The 27,870-nt window shown below is 36.0% G+C and overlaps 1 protein-coding gene across 2 annotated transcripts in view; it reads left to right on the plus strand.

Annotated features, from left to right (window-relative positions):
• LOC150102707 (delta(14)-sterol reductase TM7SF2-like) overlaps positions 1–27,870 on the plus strand; it is a 201,271-nt gene that overhangs the window by 159,880 nt on the left and 13,521 nt on the right. For both annotated transcript variants that reach the window (XM_090399305.1, XM_090399306.1), the window contains one exon: positions 9,527–9,727. In XM_090399305.1, coding sequence (XP_090255431.1) covers positions 9,527–9,687 — 161 coding nt within the window. In that variant the 3' untranslated portion in view covers positions 9,688–9,727. The remainder of the gene's footprint in view (positions 1–9,526; positions 9,728–27,870) is intronic.

The following is a 27,870-nucleotide window of genomic DNA, read 5'->3' on the forward strand; positions in this document are numbered from 1 at the left end:
CTCCATAAAGAAATTGGCCAAAGGTGGGGAAAGTGGTGAACCCATGGCTGTCCCTTCTATCTGTTTGTAGAACTTTCCTTGCCAAACGAAATAGCCTGAGTTCATTGTGAACTGAAATAGGGCTGAGATATCGGGAGGAAACTTGGCTTGGATGAGCTCAAGGGTTTCTTTGAGTGGGACATTAGTGAATAGGGAGGAGACGTCAAAACTGACCATTATGTCAGTGTGTTGGAGTGTGAGGTTTTCTATACTGGCTTTAAAGTGGGCCGAGTTTTTTATGTGTGATGGTGTGTTGCCAGTGTAGTGTGTGAGCGTTTTGGCTAAATGTTTGGCTAATTTATATGTGGGGGAATCAATGCCATCCACTATGGGACGTAATGGCACATTTTGTTTATGTATTTTTGGGAGTCCATATAATCGGGGGGGTCTAGAGTTATAAGGTTTAAGCTTGTTGGTGACTTCCACAGGCCAAGAAGTGACTTTCTTAAGGAGTCTGTTGATAGTTCTAATCTGAGAGCTGGTCGGATTATATTCACATAGTTCTAATCTGAGAGCTGGTTCGGATTATATTCCTAACACACTTAAACAACCAACATCCCAGAGTTCAGTTCACCTTAGAAAAAGAGGAAAACAACACCCTCCCCTTCCTAGACACTTTAATCACCCGCCAGCTTGATGGATCTTTGGTTTTCTCTGTTTACAGAAAACCCACCCACACTGGCAGATACATTCACCAGCAATTCCCCCCCCCTCACAACAATATGGGGTGATAAAAACACTATATAACAGGGCAAAATTAATCTGCTCAGATGACAAGGCCCTGACTATGGAACTAAACCACATCCTCAACACTTTCTTAGCCAATGGCTATAACCCCAAAAAAATCCAAAAAATACTAAAACCTGAAAACCACAACCCCCCTCCCCCCCTCAACAATAAAGACTACACCAAGTCTATCACTATCCCCTACATCCAGGGCACCTCTGAAAAAATAACTAATATCCTCAAGAAATATGACCTTACTTCCTGTTACAGACCATATAAAAAGTTGGCATCCCTTATCCGCTCTACCAAAGACCAACCACTTCCCCTAGACCTACCTGGTGTATACCAGGTCCCTTGCAGCTGCAAATTGTCCTACTTTGGCCAAACAGGCAGAACAACAAATATCAGGATTTCAGAACACCAAGACTACATCCGGTTTCACCAGTACAGCCGCTCTGGGCTGGCAGACCATGCCTTAGATACCCACCATAAAATTCGTTGGAAGAAGACAAAAATAATCCATCGCAGCAAGTTTAAATACGAAAGATTATTCAAAGAATCTTCAGCAGCTCTAAAAAACGTTCCTAACCTCAACAAATTTGGGTGCATGAAACTGCCCCAAATTTGGGAGACTTTCATTATGAGAACTTCAGCCCAACGGCCAAGACTACCAAATTAGCCCGCAAGAGGGCACCATTAGGACTTTAGGAACAAAATTAGTGTCTTAATTTCTTCCTCATTTGCTTTGTTAGTTCCTGTAGTGCACATACCATATCTTTATGTTCCTGAAGATGACAATGTGACATTGTCGAAATATAGAAGTGATTCATTAAAGTTATCTTTAATTAATTTACTTTATATGCGTTGTTAATTCCGTAAATTAATTACCAGTTATGTCTAACCAACGTATAAGTCTTACCACTAGAACTTCTTGGTTGGTCTTTAGGTTTGTTAGGCTTTAAAATTGGTATGATTGTGGCTGTCTTCCAGTCTTTTGGAGCTTTTCCTTGTTTTAGGCTATTGTTGTATAGGCGAAGTAGCTGATCTAGAGCTATGGAAGGAAGATGCTTGATCATAGTTCCTTGTATGTTATCTGGTCCACATGATTTATTTATATCTAGTCTCTCCAAGGCATCTCTCAATTCAGAGATTGTAAATGGATCCCAGAATAATTTGTCTTTATATTTTTGGGAATTTGGTGCATTTTTCAGTGGGAGAGCCTGTTTTGATATTTGATGGCCTTTCCTAGTATTCATCTCTAGTTTGCTTATGTTTTGAAAATGAAAGGCCAAGGTATTTGCGATCTCTCCCTGTCTCCAATTTTGATATTTCCATCTGGATTTTTTAGTGTATTAGTCTCATTTGCCTTTGATAGGTCTCTTTATAAATTAGCAGTCAGTTTCCAAAGTTTGGTATCTGAAGTGTTTGGATTTAAGTTGTGGCAAAATTCTTGCTACCTAGTTCTTTGTAATATATTGTATTTTTGTTTAATTTCAGCATTTATCTTGTTGTACTTGATCCTGGTTTCTGGAAAGCTTCCAATTTTTAAAATGTTAAATAATTCATTTCGTTTAGTTATTTTACTGGCAAGTTTCTCGTGAACCTTTGTGTAGTTTGAAATAACTTTTATCTTGTAGCCCTTTGGGATACTTTTCTTTGCTGCATTTAGGATAATATTCTTCCAAGTTATATAGTCTTTGTCTAAGTCATCATGGTATATGTGATCTTTCATCATTTTGCTTACTTCATACTTGTATTTCTCCCAATTTGCCTTCTAGAAGTTACAATGATATTTTCTTTTTTGGGTGAGTCTAGTCATTTTTAGGTTCAGATTGATTAATATTGGGATATGGTTGCTTCCTACTGGTTCCAAAACAGACCAAATTGCTTTGTTGTGAAGATCTGGAGACATCGCAGTAATGTCTAGAACACCTTTTGCACCATAAGAATGAGACAGATAAGTGGGTTCTCCACTGTTGAGAGTTATTAGTCCTGTTTCATCTAAGAAATTACTCATGTTTTCTCCTCTTGGGTTTATATCCTCAGAACCCCATAACACGTGTTTGCTATTCATGTCTCCTAAGATAATGGAGTTTTCTTCAATGAGATGGATAGGCTGGAAAGATTTGGTCCAGGTTTGTTAGGAGGGTGATAACAATAGAAAATATTTAACGACCTTTTACTTGGTTCCAGTATTTGGATTCCTTGTATTTCAGTTCCTTCTGCTACTATGTCTAGTTCAACAACTTTATAAGACAAGTTTTGGATCAGTGAAGCTCTCCTCCATTTTGGTCAGTAGGCCTATCTTGTCATATGATAACATAGTTTTTAATGTTTAGTTTGCTGGTTTGTCGAAGTTTGATTTCCTGGATTCAGATAATATCAGCAGCATGTTTGTCAGCTAGTAGTAATAGTTCATTTAGTTTCTTTGCTTGCTGGAGTAACGATACCAATTAAATTCATTGGATGATATTAATATTTTTTGTAATGGGTGGAATGATTTGCTCATTTCTCAACTCTGACATCATTTCCAAATCAAGAGTCGCATCAGCTGCCCCCCCCCCCCCCCCCCACACACACACGGTAGCATAGTTATCCTTTCTTTTAGGCTTACACGGTGATCCGAATGCATTTTTGAAAATTATGGAGACAACTACCGTGTTTGAATAAAAACTTTAGTTTAATATAACTAAAATCTACATTCGACATTTCGACCTTTATGTCAAGGTCATCTTCTGGAGCATACAACTATACACAGGCAACAAGCTATACTACAATCAAACTGGTTTGTTAAAGACACTGACCAACCGCTACAACAATTATTGGCCTGACCTCTGGTGGAAAAAATAAAAAATTATACATCAACGCTAGGGTCCTATTATTAGTGTTGTCTACTATATACATATATTAACATCATTCCAGCCAGTTGATATGGAATGGTTTCTAATACTAGCTGAGGATTGGCTAGAGTCCTGACATGCTGGATCTTACATATTAGGTGGGCTGAATGAATGTGCCATCCAGATCCTTGAAATTTTCATGCCATCTTTGTTGTTGATATTTGGGTGGTTTATCAGGATTTCGCAGGATTCCTTAAATTTCCTTTCGTACCAGGTTTTTGTGCGGTGTAAAGAGCAGGTGCTTTTCCAGTTGATTTGGTGTAAGGTGTTGAGTGCGTGGTCTGAGAGGCCTGCTTCACCATAATGGTTATATTTAATGTGTCTTATGTGTTCTTTCTTGCATATAGGGATTGTCCGTCCTGTTTCACCAATGTACGGTAAATTACAGGTGCAGCGGATGCAATAGACTCCAGGATGTGCTAATGGGAGGAGAGGATCCTTAGAGGAGTTAAATATGGTTTTCAGTTTGGTGGATGGTTTAAAGGTGGCATTGAGGTTATAATGTTGTATGATTCTGTTGATTTTTTCTGATAACCCTTTAATGTATGGGATGGCTATGGTTTTACTGTAATCTAGATTTGTTTTTGTTGTAGTTTTATAGAGTATTTTATTAATAGTATTTTTGTTATAGCTATTATTTATGAATGTGTCACTAATGAATTTTAGTTCTTGTTTCAGGGGTTGCTGGTTAGAGCAAACAGTTGTGGCTCTGTTTTTAAGGGTGTTAATGACTCCATATTTTTGTGATGGGTGGTGGTATGAATTAGCATGTATGTATTGGCCAGTGTGTGTCGGTTTTTGGTAAACTGTGAAGGATAGACTGCCTGAAGGAAGACGTGTGACTAGTGTGTGTAGGAACGGGAGCGAATTTTGGTTTTCGATTTCGATGGTAAATCGTATGCGTTCGTGTCGTTTGTTCAAGTGGCTGAGGAATGTGTTTAGTGTTTGTCACCCGTGCGGCCAGATCGCGAACACGTCGGCAACGCCGCACGGGTGACAAACACTAAACACATTCCTCAGCCACCTGAACAAACGACACGAACGCATACAATTTACCATCGAAATCGAAAACCAAAATTCGCTCCCGTTCCTACACACACTAGTCACACGTCTTCCTTCAGGCAGTCTATCCTTCACAGTTTACCGAAAACTGACACACACTGGCCAATACATACATGCTAATTCATACCACCACCCATCACAAAAATATGGAGTCATTAACACCCTTAAAAACAGAGCCACAACTGTTTGCTCTATCCAGCAACCCCTGAAACAAGAACTAAAAATCATTAGTGACACATTCATAAATAATGGCTATAACAAAAATACTATTAATAAAATACTCTATAAAACTACAACAAAAATGAATCTAGATTACAGTAAAACCATAGCCATCCCATACATTAAAGGGTTATCAGAAAAAATCAACAGAATCCTGCAACATTATAACCTCAATGCCACCTTTAAACCACCCACCAAACTTAAAACCATATTCAACTCCTCTAAGGATCCTCTCCTCCCATTAGCACATCCTGGAGTCTATTGCATCCGCTGCACCTGTAATTTACCGTACATTGGTGAAACAGGATGGACAATCCCTATACGCAAGAAAGAACACATTAGACACATTAAATATAACCATTATGGTGAAGCAGGCCTCTCAGACCACGCACTCAACACCTTACACCAAATCAACTGGAAAAGCACCTGCTCTACACCGCACAAAAACCTGGTACGAAAGGAAATTTAAGGAATCCTGTGAAATCCTGATAAACCACCCAAATATCAACAACAAAGATGGCATGAAAATTCCAAGGATCTGGATGGCACACATTCATTCAGCCCACCTAATATGTAAGATCCAGCATAAGTCAGGACTTTAGCCAATCCTCAGCTAGTATTAGAAACCATTCCGTACCAACTGGCTGGAATGATGTTAATATATGTATATAGTAGACAACACTAATAATAGGACTCTAGCGTTGATGTATAATTTTTTATTTTTATTTTTATTTTTTATTTTTATTTTTCCACCAGAGGTCAGGCCAACAATTGTTGTAGCGGTTGGTCAGTGTCTTTAACAAACCAGTTTGATTGTAGTATAGCTCTTGTTGCCTGTGTATAGTTGTATGCTCCAGAAGATGACCTTGACATAAAGGTCGAAATGTCGAATGTAGATTTTAGTTATATTAAACTAAAGTTTTTATTCAAACACGGTAGTTGTCTCTATAATTTTCAAAAATGCAGTAGCATAGTTATAATCATTGAAATTTGTCTCCATGACGAGAAAAAAGAAATGCTGCTGCTGTTGTTAGATTATCCAGAGGGCACCATGAGGAGGCGACAGTGAGACTGCCCTCCTTGATAAATTTTAACTTTTTATAAAAGATTTGTATATACTTTATGGTAGTAAATGATAAAATTGACTAGTATCTATGTATATTTTATGCATTCATGACATACCTAACTTTTTCTTAGTTTTTTCTAATTGTCACAAATCTCTAAAATATTTTCCAATATATTTATTAGAAAAACCTGCGTATAAGTGGACTCATGCTATTCAGACCTGTGTTCGTTCTTCAAGGGTCAACTGTATATACCCTCCACAGCATTTTCTTCTTCTTCTGCAGCTCATTCTTAATGATATTACTCATCCATCCAACTCTTACCTTACTTGATTAACCCTCCTTATCCTAGGTGTACAGTTTAATACTTCCTCTGGATGACTCTTAACTATATCCCACGCACTACTAACATCCTTATTCTGCAGTGTTTTATGCCATGTTACAGATTTAAGCTTTTTTTTTCCAAGCATGTCATAATCATCTGCCTTGTAGTTCCATAAATATCCCTTCTTGATAGAATATTTCTCATGTTTTACAATCTTCCAACTCAAGACTGCATGGTCACTTTCACCAATTGCAAGCAATGTTGTCACCTTGGTTATGGATAACTTCTGATCCTGTGACCAGGTGTCTCCCAATACTCTCCCACACTTAGTCACCTCTATCACATGCTGCCTTAAGTAATTATCTCTTAGTACGTGTATAAATTCTATTTCCTTCCTGCCATGTGATCTTTCTTCCTTCCAGTCTATATCTCTGTAGTTGAAGTTCGCCATAACAATCACTTAACCTGTAATTGTACTAATTTGGTAATGATATATTTTGTCTTACTGGCCTTAATCTCACACCAGATTGCTTCAAATAAACAGCCACCCTCCCACCTATCTCCTATTCTTTTTGGCTGCAATTCATCTGTTATCATCAGCAGTACTCCTTCCCCCATCCTATCATATCTATCTTCCCTGAAAATACTAAACTCCTCACATTCACTTCCTGTAACTACATCATCTGCTGTTAGCCTAGTCTCACTAATGCATATAACTTTTGGCAAGGTTGCACTAACCAACACCAAAAACTCCTCCCTTTTGTTCCTGATACTTCTGGCATTAGTATATAGAAACTGCAGCATCCCTTTAGTCTCCCATCCATCTTTACTTTCTGAATTGACTACCTTATTTAATATATTTGTTCAAGAGACTAATTCCTTTCTTGGTCATTTTCACACTCGCTCACTTCATGGGTGCCTTCACACAAACTCACTTGCTTCCACCCTAATTGTTTAAAGTTTTCCCTGAATTTGCACTTCAGCATGCTTGGTGAACAAAGCTCTCTCCAAACACCAAAACCATTTAGATGCAGTCCATCAGCACATTATACAAATCCTTCTTTCCATCAAACAGAGGCCACAATCCACAAATTCTACATCATTCCTTTTGTACAATCTACGTATAGACTCATTGCTATCAATGCCCTCCTCATCATCATTTTGACTCTATCATAGTGTGGTAGGAGACTTACTATGTTCACCTTCTTGCTCTTCAGTTTTGCCTCTTCTAACAACTTCTTTATATTTTCCCTCATAGAATACTTCTCGCCTCTCAAATCATTTGTACCAACCAAGACAATCATTTCCTTCAACTTACCTTTTTGCATCTGGATGGGGTGGCTAATGTCGTGAATTTTTGCTCTTGCTATATTTTATTTGCTCATGAGAAAGTTATGTGCAAGTGTTATGCTTTTGGTTTTATAATTTTGCAAATGGTTTTGATTTCAAGATATTGGGTAGGGTAGGCTATTAGAATGATGTCAGATTATGAAGTTGCAAGATTTCCTTAGTATGTTTTGAATTTTCAGATTAGAAACACAGCATCTTAAGAATTAGCTTTAGTATTAAGAAAACTTCATGTATTAATTTAAAGAATATTTGTTATGTCTATGTATGTGCAAGAGAAATGGGATTCTGATAGTCAGTAATAAAGGTAGAGGATTCAAAAAAGTGACATTTACAGATTATTATTTTATTTAAATTATTTTAATGATTTTAAATGTTGAAATAATTTACAATTATTTTAATTGTAAACCTTGTGCATGTTTGTTCATGAAAATGTCATGTTCAAATGCCTTTAATTCAAAGCTGATAATTTTGTCCCTTGATCTTGGAATCAGCTGGTATCTATTGTATATAGTTGAATGGAGTAGTACATTTCATCTCCCATCTTCCTTTTTTTGTGTTAGACCGAGTGGTTTATCACAGCTAGGTAAGTAACTTGGTATTGCAGAAACCCAATTACTGCTTATGATTGGACAGTTATTCTTATTTGCATTGTCCTCTATGACTCTAAAACATGTATGCATTCTTCTGTCAGATTTGCCTGTTTTTCAGGATGAAAAACTTGAGTTTCTGGGAGGGAAAATGCTGCTACATCCATATGAGACTGGTTAGCTCACTTTCACATGAAAATCCCTGATAAAGGCTCTTTGCATCCTAGATGGGATTTGAACCCAGATTTTTCCAACCAGAGGACATTGTCAATACTGACTGAGCTATGGAGGTCCTTGGAGTAATATACATAAGTAAGGGAATTAACTGTTACACTGAAATGAAAAGTATCCCACTTCAGCTTTCATTTAAAGCAAAAATGAAGGAAGTCAACCTGGTGGATATTTAGGAATAGACATTCACAATTTCAAAAGGACATAAATATATAACTGTGTATTGCATATTTCCCCCTCTCCTTATAAAGTACTTCTAAAATAAAACATGATGAAATTTACAACACCTCCTAATCTTAGTTCTGATTTTACTACTGGTGTCCATCATATTATGTTGGGAAGTATGTAACTTCTTACTTCACTTCTATTACTTAGAATTATAACCAAACTTTAGAAAATAACAATTATAACCAAACTTTAGAAATAACAATTAGAAAACAAATTAGAAAAATAAATGTACAAATGCTGAATATATTGTTTTGCATGTTATGTGTAGAAAAATGTCTCTTGGAGTTGCTTTGTCTTAGTACATTGGTATATGAAAAAGAATATATATAGACTTAAGGTCTTTTGGGTTTTACATTTTCTTACAGTTAAGGAAAGAAATACAGTAAATTTTTGGTGTACTAGAGCATATGATCTATATGTGTTCTCTAAATAGTAAAGAGAATAGATATATTCAAGAGAAGATTAATCTTTGAATCACTCAACATCCATGGCTAGCTTTGGCAGCATTTCCAATTCCGGGTGTGGCACATCACTGAGCATCTGAGTGACCATAGTGCATTTGATGATGTTCAATGAATAGATGGATTGGCATGCCTCCCCCTCCCCTAAAAAAAAAAAAAAAAAAGATAATAAAATAAATGTAGAATTCAGTGTTTACAGACTTAGAGTAATCATATTATACATAGTTATTGGTGAAAAGTTATATCACAATATAGAAGTAATCCTGTGAGAAATAGTTATGTGTATGTATAGAAATTTTGAGTGTTATGCAATTGTAGTATTATGTAATTACAGGTCTTGATCACATACTTCCTCTGTGTCCAGTGGCTTTTCTCATCTTGCTTTTAATAAGTCGTGCCTTCAGTATTGAGAATTATTGTAAACATCATTATGGTCCAGCATGGAATCGATATACTAATTTGGTTAAATATCGAATTTTTCCATATATATTCTAAGATAAAGAAGCACATATTCATCTTTAATGAAGAGCATATGGTAAGATTATCCTAAATTAATAAAATAATGTAGCTTATGGTATTTCTCAAATACAGTAATTCGCTGTTTATCCAACCCTTCAATTATCACAACTTACTGTTCTGATAATTGAAGGGCTGGATAATTGAAGTAAAGTTACATTGTTTCTACCAGAATTCAGTTGACTTGCAATGGTCAATTAACTGAAGGGTTGTTGTTTTGAAGGTCACATAAATGGTAATTACTGTAATCATGAAATGTTTAATCTAGTACTTGAGTTATGTGAAATTCATCATCTGATGTAAAGGAAGCAAGAAAAACAAACTTATCAGACCTGTTTATATATTATTGTGCTGCTTTTATATATTATACATGACAAGAAATTATGTTGTGTGAATCCTATATCCAAGTGGAAGCATATCTTCATGTCTCATCTACTTGTAATGCGATGTTGATCTCTGTATACATCATTTGCATTACTATCCTATAATACAAAAACATTTGGAAAGGGTCACTAGTCAGACTAGTTTCTACATTTGTTTGAGGTCTCATCAGTAGAAGTCAGGCTCAAGAAAATACAAAGATTAAATATAAAAGTAAAAAAAGGAATTACCTTATTATTAAATACTCTGAATGAGAGGTAGTTGTGGGAAGTCTTTTTTTTTTTTAGTTAAATTGTATATTATACTTGACAAGAATGTGCTGCTTAAATGTTCTGATATTTGACATATGATCTTAATTATATAACCTATTCTACAATCTCCTTTCTTCAATTTAGCCTCTGTTATCTTAATATATTTGATTAACCCCTTATTGCAATTATTGATGCTCACTGGAGTGAGGGAGAAGGTGAGAAGAAGGAGAGAGAGAGAGAGAGAGAAGATGAATAAAAATTTTGTAAAAAAACCAGTATTTATGAAAGAAAAGTAAACAAAAAAAAACAGCTATTAAATATAAATATTAAATGTAAAAAAATTGCTTTCTTTAAATCATCATCAAATTCCCGATATATATATATATCCTTTTGGTTGGGGGGGGTTACAGGATTTCTTCTCTCATTGAAAATAAGAGAGAAGAAAAGTGGACTCGTAGCCCACATCTTCACAGAACATCACATGGTAGATTAGCAAGCTTCTTCCATGCTCTAGTTAGAAGAAAATTAGTCCAGATTGTACTATGTGACTTCTATTATACCTGCAATCACACATACAGTTTGCACAGCAATGTATACAATGTGCATGATATGCATGACTAAACTGTCAGTCCAGTATTTTTCAACTTACGGAAGTAATGGCTGTTGGAAACGTTTGAGTTTTTTTTTTTGTTTGTGTTAAATATATTCCTGATGTTGTCAGCTATAAAGATAGTGAAACATGGTGGAGTAACACTCGGTCAACCAATAAAAGGTCTACAGTCAGACCTGGTTAATGATCAACACTTTATATCATCAGTGAAATGCTGAAAAAATTAAAGTAGAATATAAAAGCACCACCATACCTTTGAAAGCAGCTTAAGTTTCTAATATTTGACTGGGGGGGGGGGGATTCTATATTCATGGATTGAACATTAAACTAACAACAGTATTTCTGTTTCTACTCAAGAAAAAGCTAGAAACATTTGAGTCTTTTAAGAAGTGATGATCCCAAGACGTAAATATTTTGCTAATGTCAGGTCAGATGGTGCCAGAAATTTAAAGAGTACCATGGCTCTCACAATGTAAACCTGACAGGAGAAGTTATAAAATTTTCACAAGTGTTTCGAAGGCCATAATTGATGACTGGAATTATGAATCAGGCAAACTGGTCTATTTTGGATATGCATGTCTAGCTGAACATTTTTTTCCATTGAAGAATGGAGTGAGAAAGTTTCAATTTTGATAAAGTATACAGAAAACATGACATGAAGAAGTTCATAGGAAAGAAACAACTCTGCATGAGACATCTATGTTGATAAGAATGTCCATAGTCTTCATTTCAAACATGTGAAGATGAATCAATGAGTGCCCATATCACTTTAATTTACTCTTTCTTTCTTGTCTGCTATTTTTACTACTTTTTTTGCTAATAAACTTTTGTGATTTCACATAATGCTAAATTAAGAAATACAGTTTTAAAATTTTTATTATGGTTATGAGTGAAATAAATTTTTCCATTATGAACTTATGCAATTTACGAACAAAAAATACTATTATTGGAGGTAGTGGGGAGTTGATGGTAGTAGTAGTGTCGTATGTAGATGGAGAATCAAGTAGTAGGGTGGAGTAGTGTGTGCTCTTGCACGATGAGTCATGTAATAATAATAATTGCTATTTTTCTCTTTTGTTTCTATTACCACTCATTTTGAAAATTGATTGTAGAGTTGCATGACATTAGCATAGAACCAATACTCATGTAACTTGAGATATTGCTCTAATGGATTAAGAAATGTTGGGTTGATCGAGGAAAGCATTACTCATTTAACATATTTGAGCATTTCTGGTCAAATGTCATCTCTTTTAGCTTCTTTTTTCATATTTGAGCTATCTGGTGGCATTTCTATCACTGTTTAGCTCCTTGTGGAATGATGAAATGCTTGACATTACAGCTCTTTCTTTTTTTCACTTCCTCATTTGGTTATTGTTATAGTTCATCACCAGCAGATGTCTTCATTATCACAGTTCAGAATTAAAAAATGTACTAAACTTGATCTATGTACGAGAGAGAGAGAGCAAAGAAAAGAAGTATGAATTCAGAGAAAGGATTTGCATAATTGGAACATTAGAAATGACTTAGATTCCTCTTGTTAAGACATTCCACAAATCAATACATTAACAACTTTAGGTTATTTGAATAAGTAATAAAAGTTAAGCATGAAAAAGTGCACATTTCATAAATACATTTTTTAATAGTAACACACTATTCATTAACACATCAGTTGAACATAGTCATTTTGACGTATATATTGAAACATAATATTGATTTTTCTTTATTTTGCTTTTAAATTAGTCTTATTTAATTGGTCTATTAGATAATGCTTCCTCTTTCTAACCAACAGGTCATAGATTCACCCCCCCCACTTCCCTCTCATACATAGACATGGATGTTTGTAAATGTCTTTGGGGGTTTAGATACCTTTCATTGCCTGTGTGAGGACCACAAACCTGCTTATGAGAAGCTTGAAGAAGTTCCATATCTGCCTCCAGAGCAGGTTTTCTGAATTATGTCATCCTTAGGTACTCATTGAACTAATGAATGACAGACCCACCATTTTTATGGGGGAGGGGGGGAGGGATCATTATTATTTTGAATTTTGTCATCAGTAAAAATCATCATCAGAGTTCTTTTGTATAAGGGGGAGTATATAGGATATTATGATAATACTACCTGAAAAGTTTGTATGATTACTATTGACAGTTTTCCTCCAAATTAATCGAATACCTGTCAGGGCTCCAGTATCATCAGATCTTATAGTTTGGTCTATTAAGGCACTTTTTACTGTATTAATAAACCTAAATCTTGGTCTTCTTCTGGGCCACTATTTTCTGCTCTCCTGCAACAAATACCTGTGTTTGTAATCTTTTCTCTGCTATTCTGTTTAAGTGACCATGCCACCTGAGATTAGCTCTGCTCACAAATTCCTGAATGTTTACAATGTGAAGTTCCTTCCTAATGTCCTCGTTTTTAACATGATTCTGCCATCAATGCCACCTGTTTACTTGCTTTATTTTCAGATGACTCATGTTTGTAGTCTCCAATGGTTAAACAAGGGTTTTTATTTTTTAACTTTGCTCTCATATCCATATAGATAAATTTTGTCTGAACTCTGTTATACAACTAGTTTAATATTTTGACTAATTTCAATCTCATAGCATATAAATGTATTCGTTTGGCTTTCTATTACATCATATTTTGCTAAGTCTGTTGTTTATTTCCATCTTTAATTTGCCAACTTCACTAAAAATTGTGTCTAAATGAGCTGAAATGCTTTGCTTTTTATATGTTCTCATTCAGGATCCAGTTAATGTTTTCAGAGTTTCTGCCTATTTTCATAGTCTTGGTCTTTTTGTTGCTGATGGTCATACCAAAATTATTAAAGTAGTTATTCAGTTTAGTTAGAGAATCTTACTTGATTTAAGAATATAACCGCATCTGTATAAAGTAAAGAGCTCAGTAGAATATCTCACTTTTTTGATATAATGCTGAATGTCACTTACTTCATAATGTGATCTGTTTAGATGATGAATAACAGGGATGATGATGTGTATTCTTGTCTCACACTTGCCTCATCAGATCATCTTCCTGGACCCCCTTCAGTCCTAAGAAGCGACTTACACTCAAATATAGACTATGTATTGTTATTTTATAATGTTCTATTTACACCATATCATTGTAGCATTTTGAACAGCTTTTTTCTTGTCATAGACCTTTTCTAGATCTACAGAATTTAATAAATACAGATCCGTGTTATATATCATCATCAAATTCCTGACATTGATCCTCAAGGAGTGTATAGGATGTGATAGTACTACATGAAAAACTTAATCATTACTAACTTCCTATCTACAGTTTTCCTTCAAATCTATCTATTACCTGGCAAGACTCCAACATTATCAGCTCGTATATCTCTCTCTTCCAAAGTCCTTTTTACTATCAATCCACCTATATCTTGGTCTTCCTCTGGGTCTTTTTCCTGCCAACCTGGCAGGGAACACTTGCAGTGGAACTATTTTCCCCTCTTTCCATCCCCTTGGGACTAACCCAGACCCGAGACTCAAATTAAACAAAATGGTCAAGGGTACTGACAATTCTTTAGCTGCTTCTCGTACAACACGAGCTGGTATACCATTGGGGACGAGGAAGTGGTAGAGAAGATTCACAGGAGCGTGACCAATTTGGTGAGTGGTGTATGGAATGGTCTCTACATTGATAGATTGAGAGTTTGTGGGTCACAGAAGTAGGTTGACACGCGGAGAAGAGGGAATATGATAGAAACATTTAAACATTTACCTAAAGGTTTTGTAAGGAAATTTTTAAGAAATGGGCTAGTGGTGGAAGAACAAGAAGTTATCCCAGGAAATTAACTAAGAGTGTAGTTAACAAGGGTATGAGGACTAAGTTTTCGCTTGGAGAGTGAGAATGAATGGAATGCTTTGCTTGACGGTTATGAGTGCTTCGTCACACTCTCCCTGAACTCAGCATTGAGTTCAGGGAGAGTGTGAAATACATTGTGGGGATAGTTTGGGTCACCTCGATGAGTCTAATGACTCAATGGAGAGGCCAGTATAATAATAATAATAAATTTTATTACTTGACACATCCAAGTAGTTCAAGGACTCATTGGGTGAGAGTACTGTACTGCACTACGCTATTCAGTGTCTCCTCTAAAACTTAATTATCCAACTACACACAATTGCAATCATCGCCATCTACGGCCCATGTAAACCACCAACAGTGTTTATAATAATAATAACAATAATAATAATGTGTATGCGGGATGAAGAATCCTAATTTCCGGAAGAAAAATTCTTGCTACCTCCGTGAGATCGGTTACCTCACCTTCAATTGAAAAAACCAATACAATGAATCCTCGCGTCATTACCAGAATCGAACTTAGGATTTTTTTCCTAACTCAGAGCGCAGCATACTGTCGTTCTTCCATTTGGTCTGTGGAGGCATAAACATTATTTTTTTTATAGATGTGATTACGAATCAGAGTACTAAATGGACATGTTTATTTATTAAATACGTATATCAATCAGGCAATGATAACCACCATTCTTGACTGAAATTGCACCCACCCACCCACCCACACACACACACACACATCCGATGATATAGATATCATCAGATGAAATAAATGTGTATAAGCTTCGCCGTAGCGCAGTTGCAAGAAGTACGGTACTTTGTACACTTCAATTGAAAATGAGTTCGGTTCTCGTTTTGACGAGAAGTTTCTTTATATGGGCTATTATGTTGAGTATTATATTATACTCAAAATTATAGTTGATTTGGGGGCTTAATATTTTCGTAAACCATAAACACGTGATGTTATAACAACAGTGCAAAATCCCAGATTACCACAAGTAACATTTCTTTGTCTTATTCAAAGTTGCCAAAAATGTGATGCATATATAGCCAAAGGAATATAAAAATGTATTCTGCGGTATAGAGAAGAGTGGAAATGTGTTTTGAGCCGTCTTCCTGTATTTCCTTCAATTGTATAATGCAAATGTGTAATTCTTCCTCTGTATAATTTTCCATTCACCCCACATAATTGTAGTGTTTTGAAAAGCTTTTCTCTGGTACCTTGTCATATGCCTTTTCCAAATCTATAAAACTTAAGTACAGATCCTTATCAATTCCCACAATTTCTCAACTATTTGTCTTAAAGTGAAAATTGATCTTGATAACCCCTATTTGGCCTGAACCTAGCTTGTTCTTCAAGTTTCTCTTCCACAATCTTTCTCAACCTCTTTTCAAGAATGCTTACATGAATCTTATCTGGAACAATCAGCAGAGATTTTCCTCTGTAATTCTCACATTCAGCTTTATTCCCTGTTTTATAGATGGGTACCATGATATCTCTACTCTAATCATTGGAAATTCAACTTTCTGTCCAGGCCCTATGAATTATGCAGTTAGCCACTGCAAAACATTTATACCTCCATACTTAAGCATTTCTGGTTGAATATCATCTATTCCAGCTTCCATATTCCCTGTATACTAATCTATCCTCTAATGTATGAATAGGGAAATATATATACAGGAATATTCATGTGACAAAACTTATGAATATTCATATAACAAAACTCATGGAGATAGTCAGTTAGATGAAAGTGAGCCAAATTACAACATTTCAAGGGTCACTAGTTCTATAATAGTAGTATCAAAATTAATATTATCTGGCAAATTACACTAACTCATATTTATACGGATCAAGTTACAGTAGCTCTCCTATATTACTGTAACGTCACGTGGTTCAGTTGTTCTTGGGAACTTGGCATTTATTTTAAAACCGCAGCGTTGTGTTCTTAAAGCAAAATACTTCAGCCGAGGCTTTGTGACAGTGTGTTCTAGTCCAACCCTTCAACCTTTCATTTCACAGCTGAACAGCCTTACCTGGACGCAATCTTTCCACTTCTATTCTGTTTAAGTGACCATATCACCTAAGATTAGCTGTGCTAACATATTCCTGGATGCTGACAATGTCAAGTTCTTTCCTAATATCCTCATTTTTAATATGATATTGCCATTGATGCCATCTGTTTACACCCCTAATCTTTCTTAGGACTTATCTTATCTTTCTTATCTGTGGTCTGTAGTCTTGGTCAAGTATTTTATTTCTAACCCAGCTCTCAGATCCATAAGTTAACATTGGTTTGAACACTTTCTGGTATACAGCTAATTTAGTGTTTTGACAAATTTCTCTCTTATTCCATATAAATTTATTCAATTGACTGTCTACCATACCAGCTTTGTTGATTCTGTTGTCTATTTCTATATTTAATTTACCATCTTCACTAAAAATCATGCCTAAGTAGCTGAAATGTTTTACTTGTTCTTTAGGGTCTCCATTCACAATGCAGTTGATATTTTCAATGCTTCTGCCTATTTTCATTGTCTTTGTATTGTTATTGCTGACCTTCATACCAAACCTATTACAAGAGTTAATCAATTTCGTCAGGGAATCCTGCAGACTTGTCCTAGATTTATTTAGGAGTATAACATACTGCATAAAGTAAAGAGCTGAGATGTCCAATTTTGATATCAGGTTTGATACCACTTTCCTTCATAATGTGATCCATATAAATAATGAATAACAGAGGGGATTATGTACATCCTTGTCTGACACCAGATTTAATATTAAACCATCTTCCTGTACTTCCTTTAATTCCAACTGCTGACTTACAACTCAAATAAAGACTAAGTATTGCTTGATATAATGCTCCACTGACACCATACAACTGCAGTGTTTTGAATAGCTTCTCTCTCTCTCTCTTGGTACCCTAAATACAGATCTTTGGTATATTCCCATGACTTCTCAACTATTTGTCATAAAGTGAAAATCTGATCCTGACATTCTTTATTTGGCCTGAACCAAGCTTCTCTTCCACAAACCTTCTCAACCGTTTCTCAAGTATACTGGCATAAATCTTACCAGGAACACTCAGTAGTGAAATACCTCTGTAATTCTCACATTCAGTTTTATTTCCCTTTTTATATGTGGGTGCTATGAGACCTCCTTTCCAATCATCTGGAATTTGTCCCTTTGTCCACTCCTTCTGAACTATGCAGTGCAGCCATTGTAAGACTTTTATACCTCCATACTTAAGCATTTCTGGTCTAATATCATTTACTCAGCTGCCTTTCCACATTTCTTTTGATGACTTTTTCTACTTCAAGTATGGATATGTATTCCTGATTACATGCCTGGTCAGCGTTTTTTACTACTGTGCTGTCGATTGTTTCATTTAGCAATTTTTTAAAGTAATTATACGTACGTAGTAAAAAAGACTAAGTATTGCTTGATGTAATACCCCATCCTGTAGTTAGTGTATCTGCTCTCCAGCCAAAAGGCTGCAGGTTCGAATCCTGCCATGGGCATGGATGTTTGTGATTGTCTGTAAAAATAGTGATGGTGGTTGGCAGTAAATGGTGCTGGTGTACATGAAGAAAGTTTCGGCTAGTGGAGTGGTAGAGATGGAGAGTTATAGAGTAAGTGTCCTCCCTCGATGAGTCTTTCGACTCCCTGGAGGTGTTACGTAATAAAAATAAAAAATACTTCATACATCAAGGATATCTTTTTCTCCAGTTTTCATGTCACCTTTATCAAGTCTAATTCCTTTTACAGCACTCTTTCCTCTATTTATGAGATTTTTCAACAACCTCAAGAATATCTTGCCACCTTCCTGATATTTATTTTCTATGTTCTTACCAAAGTCTTCCATGACTTTTGTTTAGCTGGTTTTACACAGTGTTAAGCTTTCTTATATTTGTCTCTGTATTTATTCTCTAAGAGCACAAGCTGACTTATTTGCCAGGAACTTTTGATATGCTTTCTTCTTTTCCTTCACTGCCTCCTGAACTTTTTCTGTTAAAGAGGCAGCGAGGTTCTGATTTTTGTATCCTTGCAGACAACCTCACCGCATACTTCTCTGGATGAATCAGTCAATGTTTTCTTCAGGATTTGCCACTGAATCTCCAAGGTTTGGTTCCTGTTCTCAAACTCTTTCTTTGTTTCTCGAATAATGTTTGTATATTTTAGTCTAAGTTCACATCTGAGAGCTGCTTAACTTTTATTCACTTTAAAACTTTCTTACATATTCTTCTTTTCAATATGAAATTCAATTTTATCCTGCTCAAGACTAAATGGTGATCACTTCCAATTTCAAATCCTCTGTCCACTCTAGTGTCCTGCACCAGTGAGAAAACATCACTATCAACAATAACATAGTCAAGGAGACTTTTCTTATTCCTTGTCTCTTCTCTCCATTTGAATTTGTGCACATTTTTATGTTGGAACATCGTATTTGTAATAACCAGTCCATGTCCTGAGCAGAAATTCACAGGTATTTGCCATTATTATTAGCATTGCTCATTTCTCCAAATTTTCCCACAATATTTTTGTATGGCTGAGAATCATTTCCTGCTCTGCTATCTAGATCCCCAACAAGGACCAATTATTCCTTGTTATATTAATTTGATTTCTTAATTATTTACCATAGCAGAGAAGCCATGGTCATATGAAAAGATTATTGTCCTGACAACTCTATTTCACCTAAACGCAGCTCGTTTTCCATAATTTTTCTTAGCCTCTTCTTAAGTATGCTTGCATAAATCTTTACCTAGTTAGGCCTTCTGAGTTATGTAGTACAGCCACTGTAAAACTTTTATATCTCCATATTTGAGCATTTCTTGTCAGATGTTATCTACTTGAGCTGTCTTTCTACACCCATTGGACAAAACATTAGAGATAGGGATGATGGGAAGCTGACACTGACATCTCCTGCACAGATTAAAATGTACCCAAACCGAATGCAGACAATAAATAGGTGGACATCAGGGCTTCCCAACAATGTATTGTAATTAACAAACATGGATAAACGTGGCAATCTTAGTGACTTTTATCATGGATATTATCGCTATATAAGACAGATGGGTCATTTTATCACTTGAGTGGTAAAAAGTGTAGGGTTCTTGAGGGCAACTGTATCAAGGATTTACTGCGAGTATACCATCAACAAATGTACTAGTACATCTGTTGATGGTATACTCATCAACAGATGTACTAGTACCCAGCAGTCAAGTGGTGGTCGACCACACTCCACTGATGGCCAGGTTCAGTGTAGACTGTCCAGGCTCATACAGACCAACTGCAGGGCAATGATGGCACAAATCACATCCAGTTTCAATGTCGGAGGTCCAAGCAGCATTAGGGAGTGAGTGGGTACGGCATACCTTGCATACCATGGACTATGAGAGCTGATGCCCTAATTGTGTACCACTGTTGACAGCTCATCATCAGGCATTGTGCCTCACCTGGTGTCGTGACCATCAAAACAACCTCTGCAGAGTGCACCAGAGTCGTGTGGTCTGATGAATCTTGTTATCAGTTGTATCAAGCCAATGGGAGTGTGGCGTCGACAGCATGAGGCCATGGCCCCATCTTGTGAGGTTAGCTCTGTGGTGGTTTTGAGGAGCCTTCTCGTGTGATACATTCGGTTCCTTTTTGTGTGTGTGTGTCTGGAGAGGTCCTTAAACGCTGCAAGCTACCATAATATGCTGGCTGATCACTTACACGCTTTCATGGCCTTCACGCATCCTGCGGCCAGTGTTCTATTTCAGTAGGACAATGTGCTGCTCCACTGGGCTGCAACCACCTAAGCATGGTTTGAGAAACACTGAGTTTGGGGCCATCCAGTGGCCTTAAGATCCCTGGATTTAAATCTGATCGAATCTCTCTGCGATGCTATAGAGTGAGACATCAGATCCATGTATCTGAGACTGACTTGCGGACAATGCTGCAACAGGCATGACTGGAATTACCTCCAGCATCTGATGGAGTCAATGCCTTGGAGAGTACAGGCTGTTATTCTCACTAGAGGAGGACTGACACACTATTAGGTAGGTATCTAATGTTTTGTCCACTGAGTGTACATTTTAAGTTTTGGATGGCTTTTTAATACCTTTATATTGGTATCTGTTTTTGACTGCATTTATCTGGAATATTTTCTACCACTTCTTCCTGGCAAGTAAGGCAGCTTATGATCTTAGAGAATACAGAGAAAAATGTAAGAAAGCGAAGCGCGTAAAACTAGCTAAACAAGTCATGAGAAGACTTTGGTAAGAACACGGAAAATAAATATTCTGGAGGCTATTGATAAAGCTTAGAAATGGAGGAAAGAGAAATGATAAAGGCGACATGAAAACTGAAAATATTCTTGATGTCTGGAGTAATTCTTTTCAAAGATTATTAAATGAAACAGGCAGTGACAGCATGACATGACATGATGGTGCAAAACATTCAACAGGAATACATATCAATACTTGAAATGCTTTGTACCATCATGTCAAAAACCTGAAATGTAGAAAGGAAGCTGGAGTTCATGATATTCAACCAGAAATGATTAAATATGGAAGTATAAAAGTTTTTATGGCTACATTGCATAATTCAGAAGGCTTGGTCAGTGGGTTGAATTCCAGATGATTGTATTAGAGCTCATAGTACCCATCTATAAAAAAGGGAAATAAAACTGCATGTGAAAATTACAGAGGAACTTTCCTACTTAGTATGCCTTGTTAAGTTATATGCAAGCCTACTTCAGAAACAGCTAAGAAAAATTGTGAAAGGGAAACTAGTCGAGGTACAAGTTGGATTCAGGACAAATAGCAGTTTCAAGATCAAATTTTCACTTTAATAACACAAATAGTGAAGAAATCATGGGAATATAACAAGGATCTGTATTTAAGTTTTGTAGGTCTGAAAAAGGCATATGACAAGGTGTCAGGAAAAAAGCTGTTCCAAATCCTTCAATTATATGTTGTACATGGGACATTATGTCAAGCAGTATATAGTCTATATATGATTTGTAAGTCAGCAATTAGAATTGAAGGAGGTACAGAAAGGTGCCTTGATGCTGAATCAGGTGGGAAACAAGAGTTTCCACTGTTATACATCATCTGTATGGATCACATTATGAAGAAAATTGATAGAATGACATCTCTAATTTTGGAGATGTTAATCTCATGATTAAATTGAATAACTGGCGTAATGAATAAATTAAAGATGCAAACAAATTTTGTGAGTGGAGTATCTTCACAACTGGGCTACTTGTATATAGAGGCTAATGACTTCATATCAGGTGCTTAGTAGCTGATAATGCAAGGCACATACCCTTCGTTACAAATGTATATAATGCCATGCATTATGAGACAGCTGCTACCCAGTCTGGTTTCGACTTTTATTGATTAAACCAAGAATATAATTTCTTGGTGTCTTTAATTTATAGTACAGGAAAACCTCGCTTAATGTGAATTCGATATGCACAATAATCAGTTAGCGCAATTGAGTGAAATGATACTATTTCCCACTTTAAGCGAGTGATTAATCAGTTAATGCAATTTTTTTACGTTACACGAAATTTTTTATCACCAATCTGCAGCGAGTGGAAAAGCCAGAAGTCATTAAGAGGCTTGAAAGTGGCGCTAGTAATACAATGATTATGCAAGACCTGGGATACAGCAAGTCTACAGTTTGGGCTATATTAAATAAGAGCAAAGAATACAAAGAACAATTGAATAAAGAAGAAGTTGCTACTTCTTCTTTAAGCATGCCGATCAACTGAAATAGAGGCCATTTAATTATCGAGATGGAGCGTCTTCTATCACTCTAGATTGAGGATTATAACCAAAAAAGAATACCTCTTCATACAGGGAATATTCAGGCAAAAGCTCTCAATATTTTTACCTCATTGAAAGAGACCAAATTTCAAGAGGAATGTGAAAGCTTTACTGCGAGTTTAGGATGGTTTGACCATTTTAAAAATCAAACTGGATTGTATAACGTAAGAATAACTGGGGAATCTGCTAGTGCTTATAAAGATTCTGGAGCAAAGTTTCCTGAAGAATTGCAAAGCATAATTCAGGAGGATGATTATGACAATCGGCAAATATTCAGTGTCGACGAAACTAGTCTCTTTTGGAAGCATATGCCAACACAAACTTTCTTAGCTAAAACTGAAGCATCTCAACCAGGATAAAAATATCTAAAGATCCTCTTATGCTTTTATTAGGAGGCAGTGCAGAAGGCAACTTTAAACTCAAGCCTATGTTAGTTTATCATGCACAAAATCCAAGATCTGACAGCATTATTGAAGACATCAGCACAATCGGAAAAGAACTTCGATTTAATGAACTGGATAATGAAGATGTTAGAAACTTGTTCGATTCCCATTTAGAACAGTTAAGCGAGAATGATCTTCAAATAGAAGAACAGCATGCATATGAAGAAGATAAGGAGTGCGAACAAAAAGAGAATGTTATGACTAAGAAGCTAACTGCAAAAGAACTTGAGCTAGTTTTCACTCACATTGAGTATGCTAAGGAAATTTTGTTTGATGCATCCTGATATGAAACGAAGCTTCGAAGTCCGCCGAAATCTTAATAAAGCGTTCGTCAGCTATCTCAAATTGCATGACAAGATGAAAAAGTAGAGCATGATTCAAACATCTTTATTTAATTTTTTTGTAAAAAAAAGTAGCTCAATCAAATGTTTCTTCTTCTTTGAGTGCCATCTCCTATCGGAGGTCAGTGACCACCTTGGCAAATTTTGAGTGATTCTCAGCTATTCTGAGCAGTCTCTCAGAGTTCATACCAGTCCACTGTCTGATATCTGCCACCCAAGATTTTCTTTGTCTTCCTTGTCCTCTTCTTCCATTTATCTTCCCTTTTATAATCAATTGAAGTATCTTATATTTTTCATTATGAAGTAGGTGACCAAGATATGCAGTTTTCCTTCTTTTTATGGTATCTAAAAGTTCACGTGATTTCCCCATTTGTTTCAGTACTTCCTGATTGGACGTTTTTGCTGTCCATGTGATTTTTAACATTCGTCTGTATAACCACATCTCAAAGGCTTCAAGTCTTTTTATTGATGTTGTCTTCAAGGTCCAAGTTTCTGCACCGTACAGCAGTACAGACCATACATAGCATTTAACCATGCGTACTCTAAGCTCTAAGTTTAAACTGGGGTTACACAGTGTTGATTTCATCAAGAGAAAATTTTTTCTTGCCATTTCAATTCTAACTTTTATTTCCATTTCTGGATTGCAATCTTCATTTAACCAGCATCCGAGATATTTAAACTTTGCCACTCTTTCTATTTGTTTCCTATTTAAAGAAAGTGCTAAATTAAGAATTGGTTTCTTACTTATGACCATGAATTTAGTTTTGGTGATATTTATTTTTAATCCCATTTTTTCACTCTCTGCATTTATTAGCTCCAAAAGATTTTGAAGATCCTGAATATTGCCAGCCAGAAGAGCTGTATCATCGGCATATCGGATGTTACTGATGATTTCACCATTTACACTAATCCCTTCCTTTCTTCCTTCCAAGACTTTTTGAAATATGGCTTCTGAGTAGATGTTAAAAAGAAGAGGTGAGAGCACACATCCTTGCCTTACTCCTCGTTTGATGTTAATGGAGTCTGTAATAATGTCATCAACTTGAACAGATGCCTTTTGGTTCCAATATAAGTTTTCAATGATCCTGATGTCTTTACCATCTAATCCAATTCTTTTTAATAGTACAATCATTTTAGCATGTTGGACTTTGTCAAATGCTTTCTCGAAGTGTCGATGAAGCAAATGAATATTACCTTGTTTTGGTCAATACATTTTTGAAATAAGATCTGAGAACAGAAAAGAGCCTCTCTTGTTCCCAAGCCGTTTCTAAAGCCGAATTGGGTATCACTGATGGTGTCTTCACATTTTCTGTATATTCTTTATTGAATTATTTTCAGAAACATTTTGAGAACGTGACTCATTAGGCTGATCATTCTATAGTCATTACAAGTTTTCGCATTTACTTTTTTAGGTAGCATGATGAAGGTCGACTGTAACCAGTCTTGAGGGATTATGCCTATATCGTAGATCTTATTAAATAGCTTTACTAATATGTTAATGTTGTCACCTTCTAATAACTTTACTATTTCTGCCGGTATTCTATCTGGTCCTAGGGCTTTACCATTTTTAGCTGAGTTCTATGCACATTCTACCTCTGATTTTAGAATGCATGGACCTTCCATATGTTCATAAGTATTTTCTGGGTTCTGGCTGTCATCAGTAAAGAGTTCTTCTATATATTTCACCCATTCTTGTATTTTATCATCCTTTTTGGATATAATTTCTCCCTTTTTGTTTCGAAGGATACAGAATTGTTTTTTCTTATATATACCTGAGGTCTCTTTCATCTTTTTTGTGTAGATTAAAATTGTCATGTTTTTCCTGTAGAATTTCTATTTCTTTACATTTTTCATTCATCCAGATTTCTTTTGCTTTTTTGATCTTGTGTTTAATAATTTTCTGAACCTCTCTATATTTTTTTGGATTATGATTTTTATATGATCTGCGTTGATCCATGAGAGAGAGAATTTCATCAGTCATCCAATCTTTCTTTTTTACTGCTCTATTAGGACATAAGGTATTGGTACATTTCTCTATGAAGACAGATTTCAATTTGTCCCACGATTCATCAACCCTCATGAAGTCATCATTCTTGATAAGTGCTAGCTCTTGATTCAGATCTTGACTCAATTTGCTTCTTATCTCTGTGTTTTTTAATTTTCCCAAATGAAACCTTTTTTGTTGATGTTTCTTAAGCATAGCTTTCAGTCTAAGTTGTAACTCTGCCACCAGTAGGTTATGATCAGAAGCAATATCTGCACTGCACTAGGATAGGTTTTTGTACTCTTTATAGAACTTCGAAATCGTTGATTAATTAGTAAGTAATCGATTTGGTTTCTGACTATATTCCCATTATTATCCTGTGGTGATCGCCAAGTATACAATCTTCGAGGTGGTAGCTTAAACCATGTGTTTGTGATTATTAGCTCCTCTTCCTGGCAGAATTAAAAAAGACGGCCACCTCTCTCATTTCTTGTGCCCAGTCCATGTTCGCCAACTACATCTCCACTTCTACCTTTCCCAACTTTAGCATTGAAATCACCCATGACTATGTTAATATCATGCTTTTTTGTATTTTTCATTAGTTCTTTTAATTGATCATAAAATTCTTCAATCTCGGTATCACTCTTGTCAGCAGTAGGGGCATAGACTTGTATAAGATTAACATCTAGTGGTTGTCCATTCAGTTTTAATAACATCATCCTATCTGAGTAAGGGATGATGCTCAACAGTGACTTATTGATCTCTTTGTTTATTATTATTCCAACTCCGTTTTGATGGTTGTTTTCACAACTTCCAGAGTGATACATTGTCATGTCATTGACTTGAGTTTTGCCTGATCCTGGCCACCTAACTTCACTCATTCCTAAAATTCCAATTTCAAGTCTTTTCATTTCTTGGATAGCATTTCTTAGCTTACCTGCTTCATACAAGGTTCTGACATTCCAGGTTCCTAGTTTTACTGAGCGCACCATGTTGAGCCCGGGGATTCTTCGCACCCCTGTCCCATTTAAGGGACGCCGGTAACTCGGGGCCATTTGTGTAGATTTGCTCGCCATGGTGGTTAGTCTGGAGAGAGAATAGAGCAGTAGTTTCTCCATTTGCTTTCTGCTCTGCAGTATTACAGACTTACACAATAAACTGTATTGCCATCTGCAATTTTCTAATCACAAGCTTTACCGTCATCATGAGACTTCAATCTTGTGTCAGTACTGACAAAGCTGCTTCCCTTTGCCAGAGGATTGAATCCTTTATTTTTCCTTGTAACCCTAGGTAGGGGCCCTAACCGGGTACTGACAGCCGGAGCCAGCTGAGCCCGGGTTGTTTATAGAGGTCTGCTCCTCTGAAGATTCTTCCGCACATTTCACTGTTGGGATACAAATCCTCTTCCACTGATTTGTCCGTTATTCTTCACAGAGGTCCGTTAGCATCCTTGTAGGGAGTGTACCCTACGGAAGGTCCCAGGGAGCACGACGTGGACTTGCCTCACTCCCCAATCAAATGTTTAGACATTAAATAAAAATTTAAGCAATTGATTTTTATTAACTTTGATTTTATCCACTAATATAGCTTACTGTAATTTTATTTACCAAATTTACACTAGCTGATGGCTGAATTATAATTATCCCTATTGTTTATTGTATTTGCTTAATGCGATTTTGCTTAAAAATCAGCAGTAAAGTATGAAAATCAGAAGTAAAAAGACAGAGCCAGTGAAATAGGCAGAAACATAGAAAACATTTTCTGTATCCTGAATGGAGAACTTATAGAACAAGTAAAACATTTCATTTATTTAGACACAGGTTTTAGTGAAGATGGCAAATTAAATATGGAAATAGGCAACAGAATTAGTAAAGCTGATGTGGTAGGAAGTCAACTAAATACATTTATATGGAATAAGATAGATGTTAATGAAAACAGTAAACTAGTTGTATATGAGTGTTCAAACTAATTTTAACTTATGGATCTGAGAGCTGGGTTAGGAATAAAAGACTTTATCGGAGTATGAGAGTTTTGAGAAAGATTACAGGAGTGAACAGATGGCATCAATGACAGTATCATTAAAAATCGATCATTCGGAAATGTGTTAGCAGAGCTATTTTAGGAGGTATGATCACTTAAACAGAATGGGAGAGGAAAGGTTAGCAAAACAGGTATTATTTTCCAGGACAGCAGGAAAAAGATCCAGGGAAGACCATGATCTAGGTGGATTGATAAAGTAAAATGTGCCTTAGAAAAAGAAAATATAAAATCTGATGATATTTGAGCCTTGACATATAATAGCTTAATTCAGAGGAAAATTGTTGATTATAAGTTAGTAATGATGTGACATTTTCATGTAGCACCCATCATAATATCCTGTACATCCCCTGAGCGTGCATGTTAGGAATTTGATGATTTTACCAGTTCTTGTTTCATTTAGCAGTATTTTAAGGTCATTAATCTAGACATCTAGAATATCCTCATCTTCAGTTTTTGTGTCATCTTTAGCATCTGTGAT

This window comes from Typopeltis vanoorti, chromosome 10, assembly GCF_054136105.1.
Source record: "Typopeltis vanoorti isolate ZY-2024b chromosome 10, IOZ_Tvanoo_1.0, whole genome shotgun sequence".
In the NCBI taxonomy this organism is placed as follows: Eukaryota; Metazoa; Arthropoda; class Arachnida; order Uropygi; family Thelyphonidae; genus Typopeltis; species Typopeltis vanoorti.